This window comes from Plutella xylostella, chromosome 22 (genome assembly GCF_932276165.1).
Source record: "Plutella xylostella chromosome 22, ilPluXylo3.1, whole genome shotgun sequence".
Taxonomy (NCBI): Eukaryota; Metazoa; Arthropoda; class Insecta; order Lepidoptera; family Plutellidae; genus Plutella; species Plutella xylostella.
Genome location: NC_064002.1, coordinates 9,481,374 through 9,502,151, shown reverse-complemented (window position 1 = coordinate 9,502,151; position 20,778 = coordinate 9,481,374). Strand labels below are relative to the sequence as shown.

The following is a 20,778-nucleotide window of genomic DNA, read 5'->3' as shown; positions in this document are numbered from 1 at the left end:
AAGTTACCACCAAGTTGCCATACTTCTTCGTCTACACTACACTGTTGCCACATTTCTACTATGCGCTTGCTCATATGACGTCACCATCTTCTATCCCTGTCTATCTTTGTCTTCTTCCGAAGCACATTCGGTTGTTGAAGCTTTAATAACCGACAACATCTCATTATAACTAGGAATAATATTTATATGGTATTAGGCGGATGTTTAGGAAATGGCTAACACGCGTGTTGCTATAATCGCTAACTGCTATTTAATAAACATCATAACGATTATATTATGTCGATCGATAACAATAGAATGTGATAGAAATCGGCTATTGTAAACTTTGTAATAGTTTGTACCACGGTAATCATAACACTTTGTGCAAACTGTAAGTAACTAACCAATGTTAGAATATAAAATGTGTGAGTTGTTATTCAAATGCAATACAATAAGTCAACAGATATTAGACTCTGTTTACCTTTTAAACTCCAAAGTTATAATTTTCAAGCATGTATCAGGAAGTGTTTGTAAGGAAAGCTTTCACGTAGTTTTTGTGAAAATAAACTTTCTTCTAGTTTAATAAAATTACTGAAAAACTAATTCTTTACAAAGAATCGAATGAGTTAATCATATAAGTAGCTCCATCTCCTCAGTCTCGGCTTTCCTCATAAAAAATGTAACTATTGACAAGAAGACTCAATAATTCCTCTTATTGATGTTCTAAATAATAATGCGATAGAAATCTATCTCTATTATCGATAAATATACCATCATGCATTATGATTATACATATTAACTAGATATCTATGTAACATTAACAAGCAGAACATAGAACACAACACATCCATCTTCCTCAAACATAGATAGCCGATCTAAAGCAAAAAAAAACACAATTCTTATTACAAAAAATGCTGTTTTAATGTTCTGAATAATTTATGAGGAGCATAAAAGTTTTACTCGCATTTCAGATTGTAATTCGTTCGCTTCTTGAATTTATTCTACCAACGTACAAGCACAAGGTTGCTGGAGCTGATCATTTGATTTGTTTTCTTTAGTTCACGAAAGATGACATTGCTTTAGGTACTTTAGTGATTCGTGTACTACCGTTGCTGATGAAACTTCAGTATACTTCAATAATGGTTCATGTAGCCATCTTTATCCCTAGAACATCTTAATATTAAGTTAGCTTCCATAAAACTTCTGCACAGCAAGAAAATCAAATTTTATTCAATAATTTTATCTGTTTCTCTCTCTCTCTAATTCTCTTTTCTTTCATTTCACGTTTTTCTTATACTACTATCTAGTAGGGTATCTCCCAGATAGTACACTAATAGTACGGCAGACCAACGCGGGCCGAACACGTGTTTAACACGCAGATGCCGGCTTGTCCGCGTGTACCATGTACAGCCAGCAAAACAATTACATTGGCCTCCCCAGCACAAACACTTAAATTTTATTATACACTGAGTCATATGTGTCATGAAATAGTTTGTATGTATCGATAGAAGGTTAGTCTCAGGATAAAATTGTTTACGCTAGAATGGCCAATGTATTTTTTTGCTGACTGTACGTGCTGACTGTACACCGCGTCAACACGCTTGTATAACTTGTATTAGTACGGATTTACACGGCCACATTACTGTAGCTTCGGTTGGCATTTCACTGGATTACGTTGAGTTGTGATACAAGGGGGGGAGTTAATAAACGTTAATTTGTTTACATACATGTTAGTGTAGAATTAGTCGAAGCATTATTTTATTTGAGGCTAAGTTGTTATGTTGGCATGTAATTAATCCCGATGCCCTAACGAAAATAGGCATATTATAAGTTGAATGTTCGTTAGTCAGTCGCAGATTCGTCGCTACGAAATTAATCGACCGATTCGAATGTCTTTTTTTGTTAAAGAAGACATAAGAATAAACGATGTTTCATCAAAATCGGTTCACCCGCTCAAAAATTTCCGTTGCAGCGAACATTTGAATCAACTGAACGAGATATGAAACAATTTGAATAATTTAACTCAAATGCTAAATAATATCGCTGGTCTATTTATGTAGCTAATAATTCATTTCTAAGTCATTAATGTCGACTTGGAATAACATCGAAATATCTTTATTACATTTCGTGATACCAATGAGAATATACGATTGAATTTTTGTCAGTTTTATTAAAACAATGAAAGTAAAACAATAGCGATAATTCAAAAAAATAAACAAAGATGCCACCTCAAACATTTGTTAAAAAGCTGAAATAATATTTTTGTAATGAGCCCATTTTATAGCCTCGTAAGTCGTTTGCGTAAAATATTGCCATTTTCTATGCGGAATTCATTGACATTAATTTCCCGGTGGATGTTTGGTGTGACTTCGTATTAGTGAATTTATTTTATTGACCATTTATTGACTTCCATCCTCGATAGCCAAATAATAGGTGTGTGAAGTATGCTTTTAATCAATAGTATGGTAGTAACAATGAGCTAAATACCCGAATTTCAGCTTGTAACTTTCGAATGAATGTATGAATCGATAATACCACTTTCACAACAGCCTGTGTTCATAGAAAAACGATGATATTTAAAAAACTTAACAAAAAAATGTGTTGTAAGTACTTAATTTAGCATACCAGAAGACTGACAAAGTACATACTTATCAAAAGAATAATAATGAAAGGATCATTTTCCGTTCGAAATAAGTGACCCACATTTGCGGCCAATTAGGGGCTGATAGATTAGATATGTTATCTATAGATAAATATGCTATCAAATTAGGTCTGTTTTATGAACTAGATGTCACTAGATCAATCAAGTTTTGCTCTTCTATGACATCTCACACACGCTCGGCAATCCGACCCCAAAATATTTATTTATGAAATTGGAAAAGAATAGCAATAAATCTACACTCCTCACACACCCACGAATGACCACCTAGGATACCACAATAATTTTATTTGGAGAAACCAAAAACCACATGAATTTTTCGCTTAATCAATAAACTCGAAGACATAAAGTATCCACGGAATATTTCCCAGTGCATAGTTACTGGGCAGCGGCCAAAAAGATCAAAGGCCGACCTTGTCCCGTATACTTTGGGTTACAGAAACTATGAATCTTGGACTAAACTCATAATTTACCGCCACATGGCATTGTGACGTGTCTATTTTCTACGGTACCTACCTACTTACAAATAAAATGATACACAAACGCACAAAACCAATATCCCAATGTACCTACCTATCGGGTGCTCAATTTAAAAAAGCTTCGTAACAAAGTATGATTTCATTATAGATCTGCTACTAACGTAAATCCCAAATCTTTAGTAAATCAATGAAGTGGATGAAAGTTATTATTTTGTTTCTATATTGTTAGGAGCGATCCTATTCCATTCAAAAATAATATTTCTACCCCACGTGTAGGTTGGGTTTTGGTTTTTTGTTCGTCTTAGGGCGTCTTACACAACAAAGTTAAATAAAATTAAATCTATGACCTCTTGCTCTGACATTATACTGTCAGAGCAAGAGACAAACTATTTAATTTTATTTAACTTTGTTGTGCAAGACGCCCTTAAATTCGAAAGTTAAATAATTATTAATATTATCACATGAAAATGCAAGTGTCTTCAAGTTCAATAGTTTTTTAGCAGATTCTAAAATTTATGAGTAAAATTAAGTACCAGTCATCGCTATAATTTATAGAGTTATTAAAACTGGCATTAGCATATTTACTATTCGTCTTACTACGAATCTTAATAGCTTAATCCTAACTGACTAATTAATTTGGATACATGTCTAACAGTTCATAAAAGATACAATCTAGTACAATCGTGGAAAGTGACCAAGTCAAAGTCTCATTCCAAACTTAGGTAGATAGTTACCACCATTATATTAATGAGAGTAAGAAGACTGTGGTACAAAATGTGGTCAGTGGCCTTTCCCCGACAGTACCAGCTCGGCGAAGCGTATCTATTTAATCCTCACCGGTAGACTGCACATAAAAGAGAACTAAATATCTAATAATAACTTTGAAACGAGTTCAGTACCCACCTATGGATATTTTAGAGCGAATTGTATTTTGCACCTCTAGTTTTAAGTACCTTTATAGTCGCTCCATATTTATATTATATTAGTTGGGATATAAAAACTAAGTCCGCTGTGACCAGTGCCAGTGAACCGTACATTATATCATTTATGTACCTACTGTTTCATACATAACTTAACAAAAATATAAATAAATCCAAAACGTCAAGTGCGCTTGTATAAATGCCTAGTTAGAAACCTAAATCTAGGTAGCCTGAAGTAGGAACTTTGAATTACATGCCCCATACCGATTATCTTTCCCTATACTATAATTTCCTTGGTAAATATTAGTAATTTGTAAATGTACTAGGCATACTAGGTATGGTTGGTATTTGTATAGTATAGTCTATGTAGCCTATATCGGAGGAACAGGCTTTCAAAATGAAATTACTTATCCATTAGGGAATATGTATTTAGGTTCACTATCCCTACCTGTTGTGCAAGCACCCAGTGTAGGATTCATGCTATATTGCTAAAAATAGCAGTTGTAAAGTTGTTTTTATCCATTATTAAACCTCAAAACAAATTTTAAGCGTTGCATAACTATTATCCCAAATAAATACTTGTACAAATCCTAAAGACTCGATATTTACAAAAGATAAAAGAAATGAAATAAAAATACATTCTCCAAAGTGGGATCCCACATTGGCAAGCAATATTGTTATTGTTATGTTAGTAATACAACGATTTTCCTTTTCGAAATTTCCTTGAAGAAATCTTGGCGATCGTACGTTGTTTACAGCCGGCTGCTCTCGGAATGGACCAATCAGGAAGCCGCATTCTAGAGAGGAAACATCTATTGAGATAGATGGCCAGTGTTGCCGTTAATTCGATATAGCTCAGCAATTTATTAATGCTACTAAACGGAGGTCACTTCTGCATGTTTCCGTGGCCTTGAACCATTTTTACATGCTACTTAAACTCATGCAACCTAAACTTATTAGCATGCATTAAAAAATCCTTCAGCATTAGTCACCACAAAACGAAACTCCTTATTCTGAATACAACCTCCTTTCACCAAAAAGTTCCAGTCCTCATCCTCGACCTCTTTGCAGAGCTACCGCGGCCGCAAGCCCCTCGGCGGCACAGCTGGCGTGCCCGGCGCGCCAGGCATCGCCGGAGTCCCCGGGGTCGCGGGCCTGAGCCCCGGCATCCCCGCCGCCAGCCCCAGCCCCGCGCCCGCCGCGCCCAGCCCCTCCCCCGCCGCCGTGCCCAACATGAAGCAGGAGCATCCCAGTGCTCAGCCTATGGTGAGTGTCCAAGATTAGCTTATAAGAGCCCTGCCTGACTAGGATGCCATGGAAATGACGCTAATTGAAGTAGGTACCATACATTTCAATACTAACTGCTTGCCATGGCGTCCTTGTGAGGCAGAGCTTTTCAGTATGCCGGTGACAATCACTAGAGCTAGGGTTGGTCACCGTGATTCAAGGTTTAGCCAGTCATTGGACATCGTAGTAAGATCCTTTCATCTTCGTCCGACGATTCGTTCGTATGATAATGATTAGATAGCGCAATATGATGCTAGCAGGACATTCACGATAGTTCTTATAACAATCATAGCGGCAACATAATGAAACATATCCAAGCTCTCGAGTCACGATAATGATGAAAGTTTCCTACATCGAGCTGAAAAAACTTATACGTAAATGCTTACAATAGACGTCGACCTTCTAAAACATGATTGATATTCCTTTAAACGATCAGAACTCCAGAGTTCTATTTGAGCTCTTATATGATAGATAAGGACCTAAGGACACTTCATAATGGATCCTTGAACAAGTTTGACAAGTTCAATCAATCAATCAAGTTTATCGATATCTTCCTCGGTAAACAGCTTCAGAGATGGACTGACATCTCATTTGACTCGGGCGGACTAACATGACAGCTTTGATTGGGCAAAAGTTTTCTGAGCTATGTTTCTGACTACTTAATAAAAATATGGTTGTCGCTGCCTGAATCATAATTTCAGAGAGAGAAAGTATGGTATGCCACACTGAATGAATTCATTCTGAAGCAGGCTACCAATTTTTACAAAAAAACATTGGATTAGTACGGTAGAAAATGCTCGTAAATAAATAAATCCTTTATAAGTCATATTCCAACAATCTTTTTAATGTTATTACTGAAAATATTTACCAAATTAAGATATGACGTAACTTTGATTGCCTGTTTAGTTTTAAAATTAGGTGCTTCATAATTTTAATATGATTTTAAATTGCAAAACTTTCAAAGCGTAACATATGAGAGAAAGACGGCGAAGTTAAAAATTTTAATTTCCACCAACCGTCGTACAACTTTGGCAATTTCTGGGCGCACCCGCTCACTTTGAATTTATCGCCGCTTGTTGGCTGTTGCGTTTTATTTCCTTGCACTTTAGCCAAAAAAAAATGTAATAGGCGGGAAATTATGTCGCCATTTTGAATTTTATTGCTTTCCTGTGTTGTTAAATTAGCTTTTTAATTAGGTACTTAGTATTTAGTATAACCTTTTCAAAAAAAAAAAAAAACTACAATATACCTACCCGGTATTGTCATTTTCCCCGTACCCGATATAAAAGGCAGTAAAATGTTAGCTAACGATCATAATGGCCGTAGAGAAAGCGGAATATTGCAACTACCAGGCAATATCAATATATCACTTGTAATGTTGGTAAAATGTCTTGAACACAAATCAAACAAAACAAAGGCAGTTATCTACATTTCTGGAATTCCAAAATGTGAGTTAATACGGAATGCAAATGTTTGCGGCGATATTTTTGGCCTATTCCCAAATTGAGTAAGGTATTATTATTATTAGCTATTTATTTAAGTATAAGGAGATCTTATTTGTAGTTTTGGATTCATATTAGTAGGTATAAGGAGGAAGCATAAAAAGCTGGCTTCTATTTATAACACAATAGAATCTTTAGAATTATAAACTGCCAATCAATAATCAGTCGAGCACAATATTGTGCAAGAACCCATGCGTGGCATCCATAACTCAGGTATAATTTTTAATAACAGGTAAGAAAATATTAAATTACTAAAGTTGGGAACACGAAACGAGGCCAAAGGTGCCGTAAACATATTTGAGAAGAATTAAACATTACTTTAGAAACTCTCTCTGAGTTGCGATATGGCGGACCATTTTAATTTTGCCGAGCTATGCGAATTCCTTTCAAAGCGAATAAATTAAATTAACATGTAAAAAGTTTTAATAATTCGCTCGTAATACCAAGTTATTTTAATTTAAAATTGTTTGAAAACATTGTTTTTACAAATCTTTTAATTAAGTACCTACGAAACTTTTAAGTGGATTAGATTAGATTCTGAGCTTTTGTTCGGCTCACCTTCACTGAACTACGGGCATAAATCATTTAGCATATAGCTCGATCCAATAAACGTCGTAACTAACTTGCCAATTGAATTTATACCATCGCCATAAATTCCCAGAAACAATTATTATGCATTGAGTTGGCCCATTGTGCCTAGACTTAGTTCTAAACCTGAGTTTGTTGGTACAATGTGGCCATTTGTTAAAGGATGCGCCGCAATGTCCCATTGTTTACCTGGATCCATTAGCGAACTTCTAAACACGTACTCGTACCTAAACTAGGTACAAATGAATGATTATGAGTTTTTCAATATAAATGATGTACAGTATGATGAGCGATGAATGTGGATGCTATTCTGTTACTTATGTTACAAAATTTTGTGAAATATGGCTATGTTTCATCATCCACGACACAATATCAATACCAACTTATTAAATCTGTCTTTCCGTGACACTGTAAAAATATTATATCATAAAGCGGCATTTTCGGACGGGCTTTAAAATCATTGCACCTAACGAATCCCAAGGGATAGAAGCAGAAGTTATGAATCTCAACTCATATTTTCTCTACCCAGTATTCCCTATTTATGGTGCCTCCACAGTAACTTTATACGTGTATATTAATATTACTTTATTTTCCACATAAATTAGATTTTTGGTAGTGAGCACAACTCTACTTTGTTTGGTAGAGTAGCTGTAACTTTCATATCAAACTGTGTTAAGCAATTTTCCGGGTAACAAACACGTTGGTGCGGCTGTCCATTGTTGCCCTTTGTTTTTCCAACTTTCTGTAAGCTCTGAAACCTTTAACTCAGTGGAATAAGGCTGACTGTTGCTTGCATCAAGCGCAATTTCGACGCATACGGTTTTGTGTTGGGTAACTGGAACAAAATTACACTCACAGTGACAAGTTAGTGTACCCGTGACTGATTTTGTTTTTAAAATATTTGTATAACTTGTAAATTCTATTTACATTTGTTACTTATAGGTATAATATGTACTACTAAACACGTAATAGAGCCAAAACCTTGGCTATTCAGACTGAAAACTGTTTTAACAACAATGTTTCATACAAGGCTAAGACATTAAAAGTCATAATAAGCGTGTTTATTTTAACTAAGTTGGGTCAAACGGCGCTTTGTTCTCATACAAATGGACACAAGGCTGAGCCTAGACCTCGCACATTGTTTTCTATATTATGAGCCTAATGTAAACTGTCCTAACGTAATCACACTATGGCGAGGTTAACTGACCAAAGGCACAGTGGAAGAAACCACGGTTACAATAGTCCACACTGTGCTTTAAATAAATAAATACATATATTTGTTCACATTACTATCGCAACGACTAGCCAAAATATTAAAAATGTCCTCCTATTGTGTAAAAAACTAGATTTTGTTAATAAGGTCTAATAGGGCGTCTTATTGTTCCAGTCACCAATGCCGTTCTACGTGGGAGACCCGAACCGCTTCCCGACGGCGTGGCAAGCCGACCCGACACAAGGTGATTACCAAATTTTATTAAATTTCTTCATTTAGGTACCCGGTATTTATTTCCTAGAGTATGAAATAATAGAATGCTCTTTTCCCGCAGCGTGGCAAAACCAATTCATCCAGCAACTACCGACACAGACCGGGCAGACTACGCTAGACTACCAGGGCAACCACACCACAGCATACGCGACGTCTCCCCACTACCAGACAGCAAACACCACCTACACCGTCCAAAACGTCGCCACGACTTTTGACGTCACGAATAACACGTATTACACCACGGGGGTACAGTCGGTGCCGGCTCAGAGGCCGCCCTCGAATCGCGGCGCCTACACGCCAGTTCCATCCCCTAGAGCCCCTCACTATACCAACGAGTACCAACAGCAGTACGGTCAGCAGGCGCCCACGCCCGGCGCCGCGCCCGGCAACGACTCGCGCCCCGCCTCGGCCGCCTCTTATCAAAATAACGTACCAACTTCAGCAGCTCCCGTCTACACCGTCAGCCAAACATACGAGCGCAACGACTACAACCAAGAACACACCGATGAAAGTCAGTACACGAACGGAGAGAACGGGACGGGCGACTCCCACAACAGCGAGGGAGAGAGACAGAACGAGAACACGCCCAATGGACAGCACTCGGGAAACGCCGAGCCTGGGTACCTGCAGGGGAGCAACGGTCCGCAAGCTTCACTCGATTGTAGCGGGTACTCGGGCGCTTTTAATGGCGGCCACAATATGCAACAACAACAACAGCAGCAACAACAACAACAACAACAACAACAGTATAGAGAGAACGGCACGAGGGAGAACGACTGGCAGCAGCGGCAGTGGCAGCAGAGGATGCAGAACCAACAGATGCAGAATCAGCAGCAACAGATGCAGCAGCAGCAGCTGCAGAACCAACAGCAGCAGATGTCGAACCAGATGCAGAGCCAACAGCAGCAGATGCAGAATCAGCAGCAGATGAACCATCAAAATCAGATGCAGCAGAACCAGCAGATGCAGCAGCAGCGACAGGACGACAGTGAGCAGCAGATGTTCTCGCAGTCGGACCGGGTGAACTTGAACTCGAGGTTGAAGACGATGATCCTGAACAAGCAGAGCCACGCGCGCGACGGGCCCGCGTCGCCGCCGGACAAGGACCCGGGCGACCCGCCGCGCGGCCTCGACGACCGCAGCAAGATCGTGGTGCCCGTCACCGAGGACCGAAACACGACCGGTCATTTTTTATCGTATAGCCACCATCTCCGAGATAATTACCGAGTAGGCGCCGCGGGCGGGTTCCCGGGCGCCGGTAGTTATGGCGGGCTCGCGTACGCGGGCCACGTCGGGGGTGGTGGCCACCACGAGTGGGAGGGGGGGACGAGCCAGAGCTCGTATGATAAACACGCAACAGCTAATTTGCCAAAAACGCCGCAGAAGTTACCGTCTTACGCAGACATGCGACAGTACGGCGCGTACGCGGCCCCGTACGACGCGCACAAGTACGCAGACATTTACGGTACCGATAGTTTAAGTTACAATAGTCAGGACAGCAAGGATTTTCAGTCGAAAATGTTGATTGGACCAGTCTCGGAGACGAACCAGCAGACCGTCCCACGAGGCGGCACGCGGCACCCCGCCGCGCCATTGATACCCAAACTAGAGACACCAGAGACCTACCAGTATCCCAAAGATGATAGACTAATGAACACTGAACCGCCTAAGTCAAACCAAAACCAATTCTCCAAACCAAATGACATGACTGGACTGCACCCTTACCGGGACTATCCGAACGGAATGGTCTCCAGGGCAAACACGGCGCTACCACCGATCTCGACAATTAAGCAGGAAAATTTTGGGCAAAAGGTTCCGCAGGCTAATTACAACAACTTCCAAGGCAGCAACTTTCCTTATGACAGGAGAGAATCCACAGAGCCTTTTGCGCAGCCGCGCGTACAGGAAACGAACATGGGTTTCCAGAAGTACAACAGAAACACGCACGAACATAGAAAAGAGCCTCAATCGAAAAACCGTGCGAGTTCTGAGCGGAGCGCGTCTGCGGAACCTAAACCTTACTACGTCGAGCAGATCAAATCTGAGCATTCACCGCCTGGCCACAAGATCTACAAGAATAGCTTCGGACACCTGTCCAAAAGCGAGCCGTATCTATTCAGAGGTGACGGTGGGCCCGTCATAATCAGGAACGAAGTAGGATACTCCTGCTGTCGTCAAGGATCCACAAAAAAACCACCGCCAGAACATTTGAGGGACGGTGCGTGTCCTGGACTACAAACCAAAGATGAAGTCATTGAAGACGACCCAGATGCAACAGACAAAAATGACCCTAAAAGCCAAGGGAAACCGCCAACACCAGGGCCTGACGCCTTGGCCAAAGTCACGAAAGAAGTTCCTAACCAATTCAATTATTCCAAGGAGTATTTGGAAAATCTGGAAAAGCTCAAGAACAATTCTAGGACTGAGGTGCCAGATTGCAATTGTTTTCCTGCTGATAAGAACCCTCCAGAGCCGGGCAGTTATTACACTCACTTAGGTAAGTTTTAACTTATATTATCTTGCTTCAACATTGAAGATAATCAGCTTAAGATTCCAGCTTCAACTTTTCGTATTTAGTTTTTAAAATGACAAAATTATTTTAGGAGCGGCAGCCACTTTAGCCGAGCTACGGAGGGAGTTGGAGTCAAGAACTGGCTTGTCCGGGAAAGAGTTGAGGATAGAGAAAGTATGTTACACGGGAAAGGAAGGGAAGACCGCGCAAGGATGCCCTATGGCAAAGTGGGTGAGTGTACGGATCGACCATCTTCATTTACTTACAAACACATAATAAATTTTATATGCCCATATTTCTGGTCTTTTGCTACTTACCTATGTACTATGTACCCGTAAATGAAGTTCTTGTTAGCTGCAGACATTAGTATTTCTCGTCTTTTCACGACCTTATACTCATAAAAACTTTTAATTTCTTCAGGTTATCCGTCGCACAAATTACACAGAGAAAGTGTTGGTCGTGGTAAAATGCAGAAACGGTCACAAATGCGCTACCACCTGGATAGTCGTGTGTTTAGTGGCTTGGGAAGGCATACCGCAGTCTGAGGCAGACTTGGACTATACGCTATTGAGCCATAAACTGAACAGATATGGCCTGCCGACTACTAGACGATGTGCGACCAATGAGAATCGAACCTGTGCTTGTCAAGGTATGAATTATGGGAGATCCTTTTTTATTATTCCTTCCATGAACGACCGGGTAATTTTAAAACCAACTAGAAGATTAATACTTAACGTCGCGGCGATTATTTTGTCTTTAGATTTAAATGCTTGGTGTATTGACCCCTGTGACATGATACGTGAGTTTTCCATCCTAAAGTCAAATTGCCAATAACGAAGATAAATTTGTAACTATCGAGGTATTTTATGCCCCTCAACTTTGTCACTTCTAAAGAGTCATCAAAAACCCATCAAAAGTTATCACGTCCTTAGAGTTTCAATTACGCTATAAAGTGGCAAATTGATTTCTGCAAATGATAGTCACTTATCTCCCATCTGTGCTGCTCCTCTGATAACAGTTTAGAAATACCTTTATGGGGCATCCGCTTTTGTGATAAAGACGCATTTAGAATATGTTATATACCTACTTCTAAATGGGGTAATTGACGTGAATATGAATTTAGATACAAGGAGGCATGTTCATTAAATATCATGCGCTTTGTGTTCGCTTTAATGATTTTTTGTCATCGATAAGAAAAAGTTACAATACCTTTAAATAAATCTACTTTGTATCGATTGAATTTTCTCTTAATACAGTTTATCTACCACCAAGCAGTGGGGCACAAATACCTTCAAAATAAAAGGAAAATATTCACAAACTCAATTTTATTTCCTGTCTTCCAGGACTGGACCCAGAAACGTGTGGCGCCTCCTACAGCTTCGGCTGTTCGTGGTCGATGTACTACAACGGCTGCAAATACGCGCGATCGAAGACCGTTCGCAAGTTCCGCCTCTCAGTGAAGAACGAGGAGAGCGAGATAGAAGAGCGAATGCACGTATTAGCCACATTGTTGAGTCCGTTGTACATGAATCTGGCCCCTAAAAGCTTTGAGAATCAGTGCCAGTTTGAGAAGGAGGCGTCGGATTGTCGGCTCGGGTTCAAACCTGGTCGACCGTTTTCTGGTAAGTTCCATTTGAGTTATTACTAGTTTATATATAGGTACAATATAGCAAAAATTAACAATTAAAATTTAACTCACCGTGAATCTAAATTAACCTAGAAACAATACTTACTATCCATTTAATTCTACAATTCCCCTCTTTCCCACCAGGAGTGACAGCGTGCATAGATTTCTGCGCACACGCACACCGCGACCTACACAACATGAACAATGGCTGCACAGCAGTAGTCACTCTAGCCAAGCACAGAAACCTCACCAAACCACCCGACGAACAACTGCACGTATTGCCACTCTATGTCCTAGATAATACGGACGAGTTCGGCTCGAAGGAGGGACAGGATGAGAAGATAAAGAACGGGGCACTGGAGATCTTGGACAAGTGAGTGGTGATGTACAAGTTTTTTTTATTAAGATTTATTGCCTTTGTAATGAAATCATAGATGTATGTAGCTTCTAACCTGTGACTGTCGCGGATTGCATGCTCGGATAGTTCGCCTATTGCCATCAATTTACGACGAACTTTATTTAGATAACCATAGAAAGACTTGCAGATATATCCAGCAAGATTCAAGAGTCCTAACAAACGACTATCTCTTCCAGATACCAAATGGAAGTCCGAGTGCGGTCAGTGCCGCTGCAGCCGTGTCGACGCCACGGGAAGAAAAGGAAGGACGAGCCCGAGGCAGACGCCAATACTTCCAACAGCAGCAACAACTCACAACAAAGCCCGGGGTCCAAGAAACCCCCCTGCCCCTCCCCGTCCCCTAGGACACCCCAGCCGGACCCCAGAAGCAACCCCAGCCCAAGAAGCCAGAACAGCGCCTCACCCAGAGCCCTCACTCCAGCCCTCAACCAAAACACTAATGTATTCCCCATGAATTCGCCCTACAATTCCGCCTTCGTCAACCCCGGCATGCATAATAATTCAGGTTTGATGAACCCTAATCTAGGTAACCCAGCCTTGTTGGATATGGCTACAATGATTGATAATTTCACTGACGCGCAACTCCAAAGCAATCAGATTTCCAGTACGGTGCTAGATTCTCCCTACAATCCGTACGATCAAAGCTACAATTTGCATCATCAAAATGCGTTGTACAATCCCAACCACGTGCCCGCGCTGGTTGAAGGCAACTCGTGCCAAAACCCTAATCCAAATCAGCTTCCGAGCTTCGCTACCGGTCTTCAGAGAAAAGAACAAAATGCTTTCGTAAATGCGCCAAATGTTAATATTCCGAACAATAATAACCCGCAGAACCAATGGCCAGACTTTGGTACCGCGGAAATGTTCAGTAACGTAGTCAAGGAAGACCCCGACTCGACTACAGCTCATTTAAATCTTCCACCAAATAATTACAGTCCAGACTCTAACAAGAGCGAGACAAGTGTCGATCAAAATGCCCAGAAGATATTGACTGAGACGGATAAGCAAAATGTTCTCGGAGTAGAAATAAATCACAAAACATTACCAGACTTCGATATGCCGAGTTCGCCGAGACTCACTGAGATATCTCAGAAGTCACAAAGTACTCCGGCCTCGCCTATCCAAACACCAGAACTAAAGTCGCCTGGTAATGTAGATCCAAATTCAGAAAGAAAAAGCGTCTGGAAATCTCCTGACCCCAAAAACTGGGACCCATTAACAGGAAAATCAAAAGACGTCCCAAATACAGACGAAAATGCCTTATTCAGAGTTCCCAAAGCCAGGCCACCTTCCAGATCCAATCATACCACTGTCCCTACGGAGGGTATGGAAAACTCAACGTTTTTAAAACCCTATCCACCATCAGAACAAAGACCATATTTAAATCAAGGTTATGAACATAGGAGTCCATACGACAATAGAACTTCCACTCCAAACAATGCCAATACTCAGCCGCCTGTTTCACAACAAAATAACTATACTATCAACCACGAGGAGTATAGTCAAAACATGGCGATAGCTAACAAACCCAACCTTCCAGAGTTTAACCCAAGTACGAGCAGCTTTCATGCTGTTAATCAAAACACTTATGCAAACCAAACTCCGAGCATACAAGGCTACGGAAACTACCCTCAAATAAGTAACGCATACCCGTTTCAGTCAAACCCTTACGGGCATTTTAATCCTTACGAAAATTCTTACAACGACTACAACAGCTTAGCGTACTACAACGCGGAAAAATATAAAAGAGAGGAGTTGTTAAGGAACTCTCACTGTTACAATTCCTACGGGTATCAATATAACCCCAACTTTGCGCCAAACTTTTACCAAAATACTAGTCCTAACTGGTGCCAGTCTTCACCTAATTGGTGTCTGTACCCACCGCCTTTCTCCATCCCTTACCCACCAGAGCCACCTAAAGCTGAACCCATTGGAGAGGTCACTGATTTCTCCGACAATTTGGAATGCTTTAAGGACAGTCAAATGGGTGGAGTAGCCATCGCGTTGGGCCACGGGAGTGTGCTATTCGAATGCGCCAAACACGAAATGCATTCAACCACGTCAGTCAAATCTCCCAACAGAGTCAATCCGACTCGAATCTCTCTGGTATTCTACCAGCACAGGAATCTGAACCGACCGAAACACGGTTTAGAGGAATGGGAGGAAAAGATGAGACTGAAAAAGTTGGGTTTGACGCCGCCCGCGACGCCCTCCACTCCCGGGCCGAGCTCCAACTCGGTCTCTCCCGCGTCCACTCCGGGACCCGACAGACAAACACCTAACGGGGAGAAGTGGAAGAAAGAGGACAGCTTCCCTGGGGGCTTTAGTTCCTTATCAGCGCTAGTGGAAGCCACTGCGGCTGCGAGGAAAAGCGGGCAGATAATGATGCGTACCGACACGCATACTACTATGTCGTGGACGACGCTTTTCCCCATGCACCCATGCACGGTGACGGGTCCCTACCAGGAGTCGGCCACCTGACACCGACCGGGGCCCGCCGCCCCGCGCCCGCCCGCCAAGCCGCTCCCGGCCATGCCCAACCTTCCCTAGACCTAGTCTATGTTGCCTTTCCTCGTAGTACCGTGTAATCGTCAACTTATGAATAGATGTCGTGCTTCGTATTAGGTAACCTTAGTTCCTGAACGGGAGTTAATATTCGATGACTGGTCCAAAATCTTGTTGTTATATCAAACGTTTACATAAACATTGGAATTGACTATCTGTACCGTGATGTCGTCACATTTTTATAGTAAAGTATTCCGAGTGAGTTTTTAATCAAAGATTTGTAATTTTAAGTTAAATTTGTAGTGTTTATCGCATCTCAGCTAGTCTTACGTTATTATCGAGTTAGTATCTACTTTGTATCGAAGTCGTATCAATTAGTATTTTTTTGTATATTCTTGTGTTAATTTTAGTTTAACTTTACCGGTGTTAATTTCTGTCATTTTCTCGAAAAATAGTTTTAATTTACAAGTTCTATTGTATAAAATAGCGTCGTTATTGTCTGCATATTTTGTGAATGTTCTCTAATATAACGCATAATTGAGTTTTTATGCGATAAAATGATCTCATAAAGTAACTACTAACCCTACAAGTAACCTTAGAATTGAGAACAAAAGTACAAAACATCACATTTCCAAAAGGTTGTATGTTGTGCGTAGTTCGCTCGTGTTGATTCATTCGACGGTATTTGGCTCGTTTTAAATTGTTTGTACCTTTGTTTGCATTTAGTTTTTGCCATTTATTATTATAACTCCGACTTGCTACAAGTAGCATATTTTGTTTTTATTAATTATTATAAATCATGGCGTTAGTGCGTTGTGTATTTTACCAAGATGCGAGTGCTTTTCGATTAGGTTTAAGATGTCGTGTGTATTTTAAACTTTTTAGACTATTTAACTTATTTATATGTATCAGATCATTTTCTTTGTAATATTTTAGCGTTATGGTAGACTTTAATATATTTCATTTATCAATTGACATTAAATTATTCCAGTTATTTCGAGGCGTATTTGTAGGAGCCTTCTTTACTTTTCAAATCGAGTGCCTGTCTTGTTCGGCTGATTTCATTGTTAGATTTAAATATTCTCTCAACTTTACCAAAAATGTGACCTTATATCTGTATGAATACGAATCAGCGGTTCACGCTAAGTATGCGATGTAAATTCTTAGAAATCAAACAATAAGAGAAATGAGTAATAAATTATCTACCTGTATAAGATAAAATATGTATTTGCAAATAAAAAGTAAATCAGGCGCTTGGAAAGATTATAAAGTAGGCATAATATTGAAATTGAATGAAAACATACTGATAGTTATTAATATATAATTAGGGTAAGCAAAGTTTGTTTTAAAGATTAAACTATTGATATAGTTTATATTTTTTACGTGTACGTATTTATTGAATGGTAAATTTATTGGGACGAAGAACGTGAAATTATTTATAGGTTTAAAGTTTTGAGAACAGAACTTATAAAAATTAAGCAATAATAGACATCGGAAGTCTATGTACATTTTAAAGTAGGAGTGAAATATTATTATAAAATTAATAAAAACGAATGGTGCGAAATGTCATCGGTCTTATGGAGCATAATGTTGGTATTCTACAGAGTTTGCCTAAACTTGTATTGGATATTATTTAGCTTACGTGTGTGACATTGGTAATGCCCACTAAAGTCTTGCCATTATACTAGTTGCTAATAATTCGACGAATTATTATTGGTATTCCTCGAGTGTTAATGCATTGTACGACAAGACATATCAGAAGCAATCACAGAAACTTTAATTAAACATAGCAGCATATTGCAAAATAATGTCAAAAATATATGTAATCAACTAACGATAGTACTCAGAATCACAAAGTTCCGTAAAATATTTGCAACTGTTCAGAGGCAAAAAAATACACCAAAGCGATATAAAAAACGTATTAAATGTAATAATTTTAATAATAAATGTGTAGAAGTAAATGTATCATCGGCCTTTTATAGAAATGAAAACAATGCTCTATCCATTTAGGTCACACTAGAAACCTGTGATATAACCATTAACTTCATGAGTGCTATGTATGTTTGTCTGTCTTCAGTGTGATTGTGCAGTGCGTTGGTTTATTCTCAAACTCCGCGCAACATTTTAATAATAACCATTCCACAGTGGGGATGAAAACCAAAGTGGAGCAGCACTATCGATTTATCAATGTGGTTCAAATCAACCAGTAATAATAAGAGTGCTATAGACAAATCCGTGACGCTTCTTTGGTTTTCTTCACCAGTAAAGTCATATTGATACAAATGTTTTGAGGATTAATCGCACTTTTTTTAATGCATGCCTTTTATAAGGAACCAATTCGAACGACCAGTATTTTGTGTGTTGTAACCAAAAATTGTGAATTCGCTTTTAATGACTGATCCCTGTGTTTTTATGGGTGATAATATTACCAATGTGAAGTTTTGTAAGGTTACTTTAGTCGTGCGAACACTGTAGTTCGTTTTACTTTTATAAGTTACGACGAACATTATGTCTTAACGATATTTTTATTGTCTTCTGCCAAAACAAAAGAGTAATCGAATGTGTCATGTAAATAGAACTACCATTATTTATTAATACAATAATTTAAAAAGATTTCTGAAATGTTTTATTTCCACGATCCTTTCTTTTAAATTATTTAGACTAGCGTAGTAATATTATGTTTATTTATTTTGTAATCCACCTTCTGAAATACCTTTTACTACTAACTACCTAAGATTTAAAGCTACGGCAAGAAATGAAAGTCACATACAAGAATAAATTTATTTGTTTATTCATTAATGGGTATATTATAAACTAATATCGGCATATAATACTACAATGGTGTAGTTCTAACAAAATTTATACTTATACAAAATATGCTAAGGTCTAACTACGTAAGTCCTAGATTTCAGACCTGTGTCTGTATTTATATATTATTTGGTATAAAAGTAATAAAATCTTGTAAAAAGTACATGTGTAAAATGTGTCAATATAAATGTTTAACCCTGCAAAGTTTAGTATATAGGCACAATACTGGTAGAAACATTTTAGCTTACACCTTAAATCTTAAAAATATTATGCAAAAATGTGGTTCCAAAATGTTTTCCATTTAATATAACAGTATATTGAGCTACAATGATCACAATAATGTTCGTTCATTAACTTACAGCTATAAAACAAAATGGTAACGTCAATTTTGTAAAATCATAAAATATAATAACAACAAACACGATATAGCACCTAACAAAAGATTCAATATTTCACACCATAAATTATAAGTCTTAAAATGGACGGAATAAAATAACATAACAATACAGTAACTTAATTAAGTACCTATGTCAATGTTTTTAACAAACCAAAAAGTAAATGTTATAAATAAATGAACAATAAACAAACAAACAAAAAAAAACTAAAGTATTTGTTCGTTACCGGTCGAATACTTTTTATATTTGTTTGTGGGTAGGTAAAAGAGGATGGGCAAAAATATATGGGAGCTGGGACCACCCTCCAATAGCAGTAAGACTAACGTCGTTGGATAGGTCTTGTTAATAGGAATAACTTTTGCTTTGACAGCTTTGTTGTCACAGTTGTCCGTTCAGAGATATATGACTTATAAGTTCCGGTACTCGTCAGTTCATCTTACTGCTATTGGAGGCTGGACCACCCTCAAATAGCAGTAAGACTAACGTCGTTGGATAGGTCTTGTCAATAGGAATAACTTTTGCTTTGACAGCTTTGTTGTCACAGTTGTCCGTTCAGAGATATATGACTTATATAAGTTCCGATACTCGTCAGTTCATCTTACTGCTATTAGAGGCTGGACCACCCTCCAATAGCAGTAAGACTAACGTCGTTGGATAGGTCTTGTCAATAGGAATAACTTTTGCTTTGACAGCTTTGTTGCCACAGTTGTCCGTTCAGAGATATATGACTTATAAGTGCCGATACTCGTCAGTTTATCTTACTGCTATTGGAGGCTGGACCACCCTCCAATAGCAGTAAGACTAACGTCGTTGGATAGGTCTTGTCAATAGGAATAACTTTTGCTTTGACAGCTTTGTTGTCACAGTGGTCCGTTCAGAGATATATGACTTATAAGTTCCGATACTCGTCAGTTCATCTTACTGCTATTGGAGGCAGAATACACCTCCACCGCTGCCCTTTTTGTTTTTTATCGTCAGTTATTGTTACCCAATATGCCCAGATCTCGTCTGATAGTGTAGATAGTGTAATTATAATAATAAATAATTAAAGAATCACCAGTGCTGTTATTTTTCTTCCCAAGAAAATATTTAATTAACCCCCTATCGGAACTTATATGTCATATATCTCTGAACGGACGACTGTGACAACAAAGCTGTCAAAGCAAAAGTCATTCCTATTGACAAGACCTATCCAACGACGTTAGTCTTACTGCTATTGGAGGGTGGTCCAGCCTCCAATAGCAGTAAGATGGACTGACGAGTATCGGAACTTATAAGTCATATATCTCTGAACGGACAACTGTGACAACAAAGCTACCATAGCAAAAGTTATTCCTATTGACAAGAGCTATCCAACGATGTTAGACTTAATGCTATTGGAGGGTGGTCCCAATCTGCCCATTGTCATTTTACTTTGACAAAAGTCAGTCGTTGTCAGACTTCGGCGCGGTCTGGTTGTTGTGAATTCCGGAAATATCATCGGCTGCCATTAGGCATTATATTTGTTTATTATAAACGGACAAGTGAATTGTGTGTGTAAATCTCAAGATTGGATTGGATTTTTCAAGCATCGAGGGGGCCCCACACGCCGAGGTTTCGATGTAACAACGTGA

At 39.2% G+C, this 20,778-nt stretch overlaps 1 protein-coding gene across 1 annotated transcript in view; it reads left to right on the top strand.

Moving 5' to 3' along the window:
* Positions 1-18,575, top strand: part of LOC105385720 (DNA N6-methyl adenine demethylase) — a 79,762-nt gene extending 61,187 nt beyond the window's left edge. The window contains 9 exon segments of the mRNA XM_038105728.2: positions 5,109-5,303; positions 8,802-8,871; positions 8,962-11,397; positions 11,504-11,643; positions 11,833-12,061; positions 12,756-13,034; positions 13,184-13,412; positions 13,634-15,926; positions 15,929-18,575. Coding sequence (XP_037961656.2) covers positions 5,109-5,303; positions 8,802-8,871; positions 8,962-11,397; positions 11,504-11,643; positions 11,833-12,061; positions 12,756-13,034; positions 13,184-13,412; positions 13,634-15,926; positions 15,929-16,045 — 5,988 coding nt within the window. The 3' untranslated portion in view covers positions 16,046-18,575.
* The last annotated feature ends 2,203 nt before the right edge of the window (positions 18,576-20,778 follow it).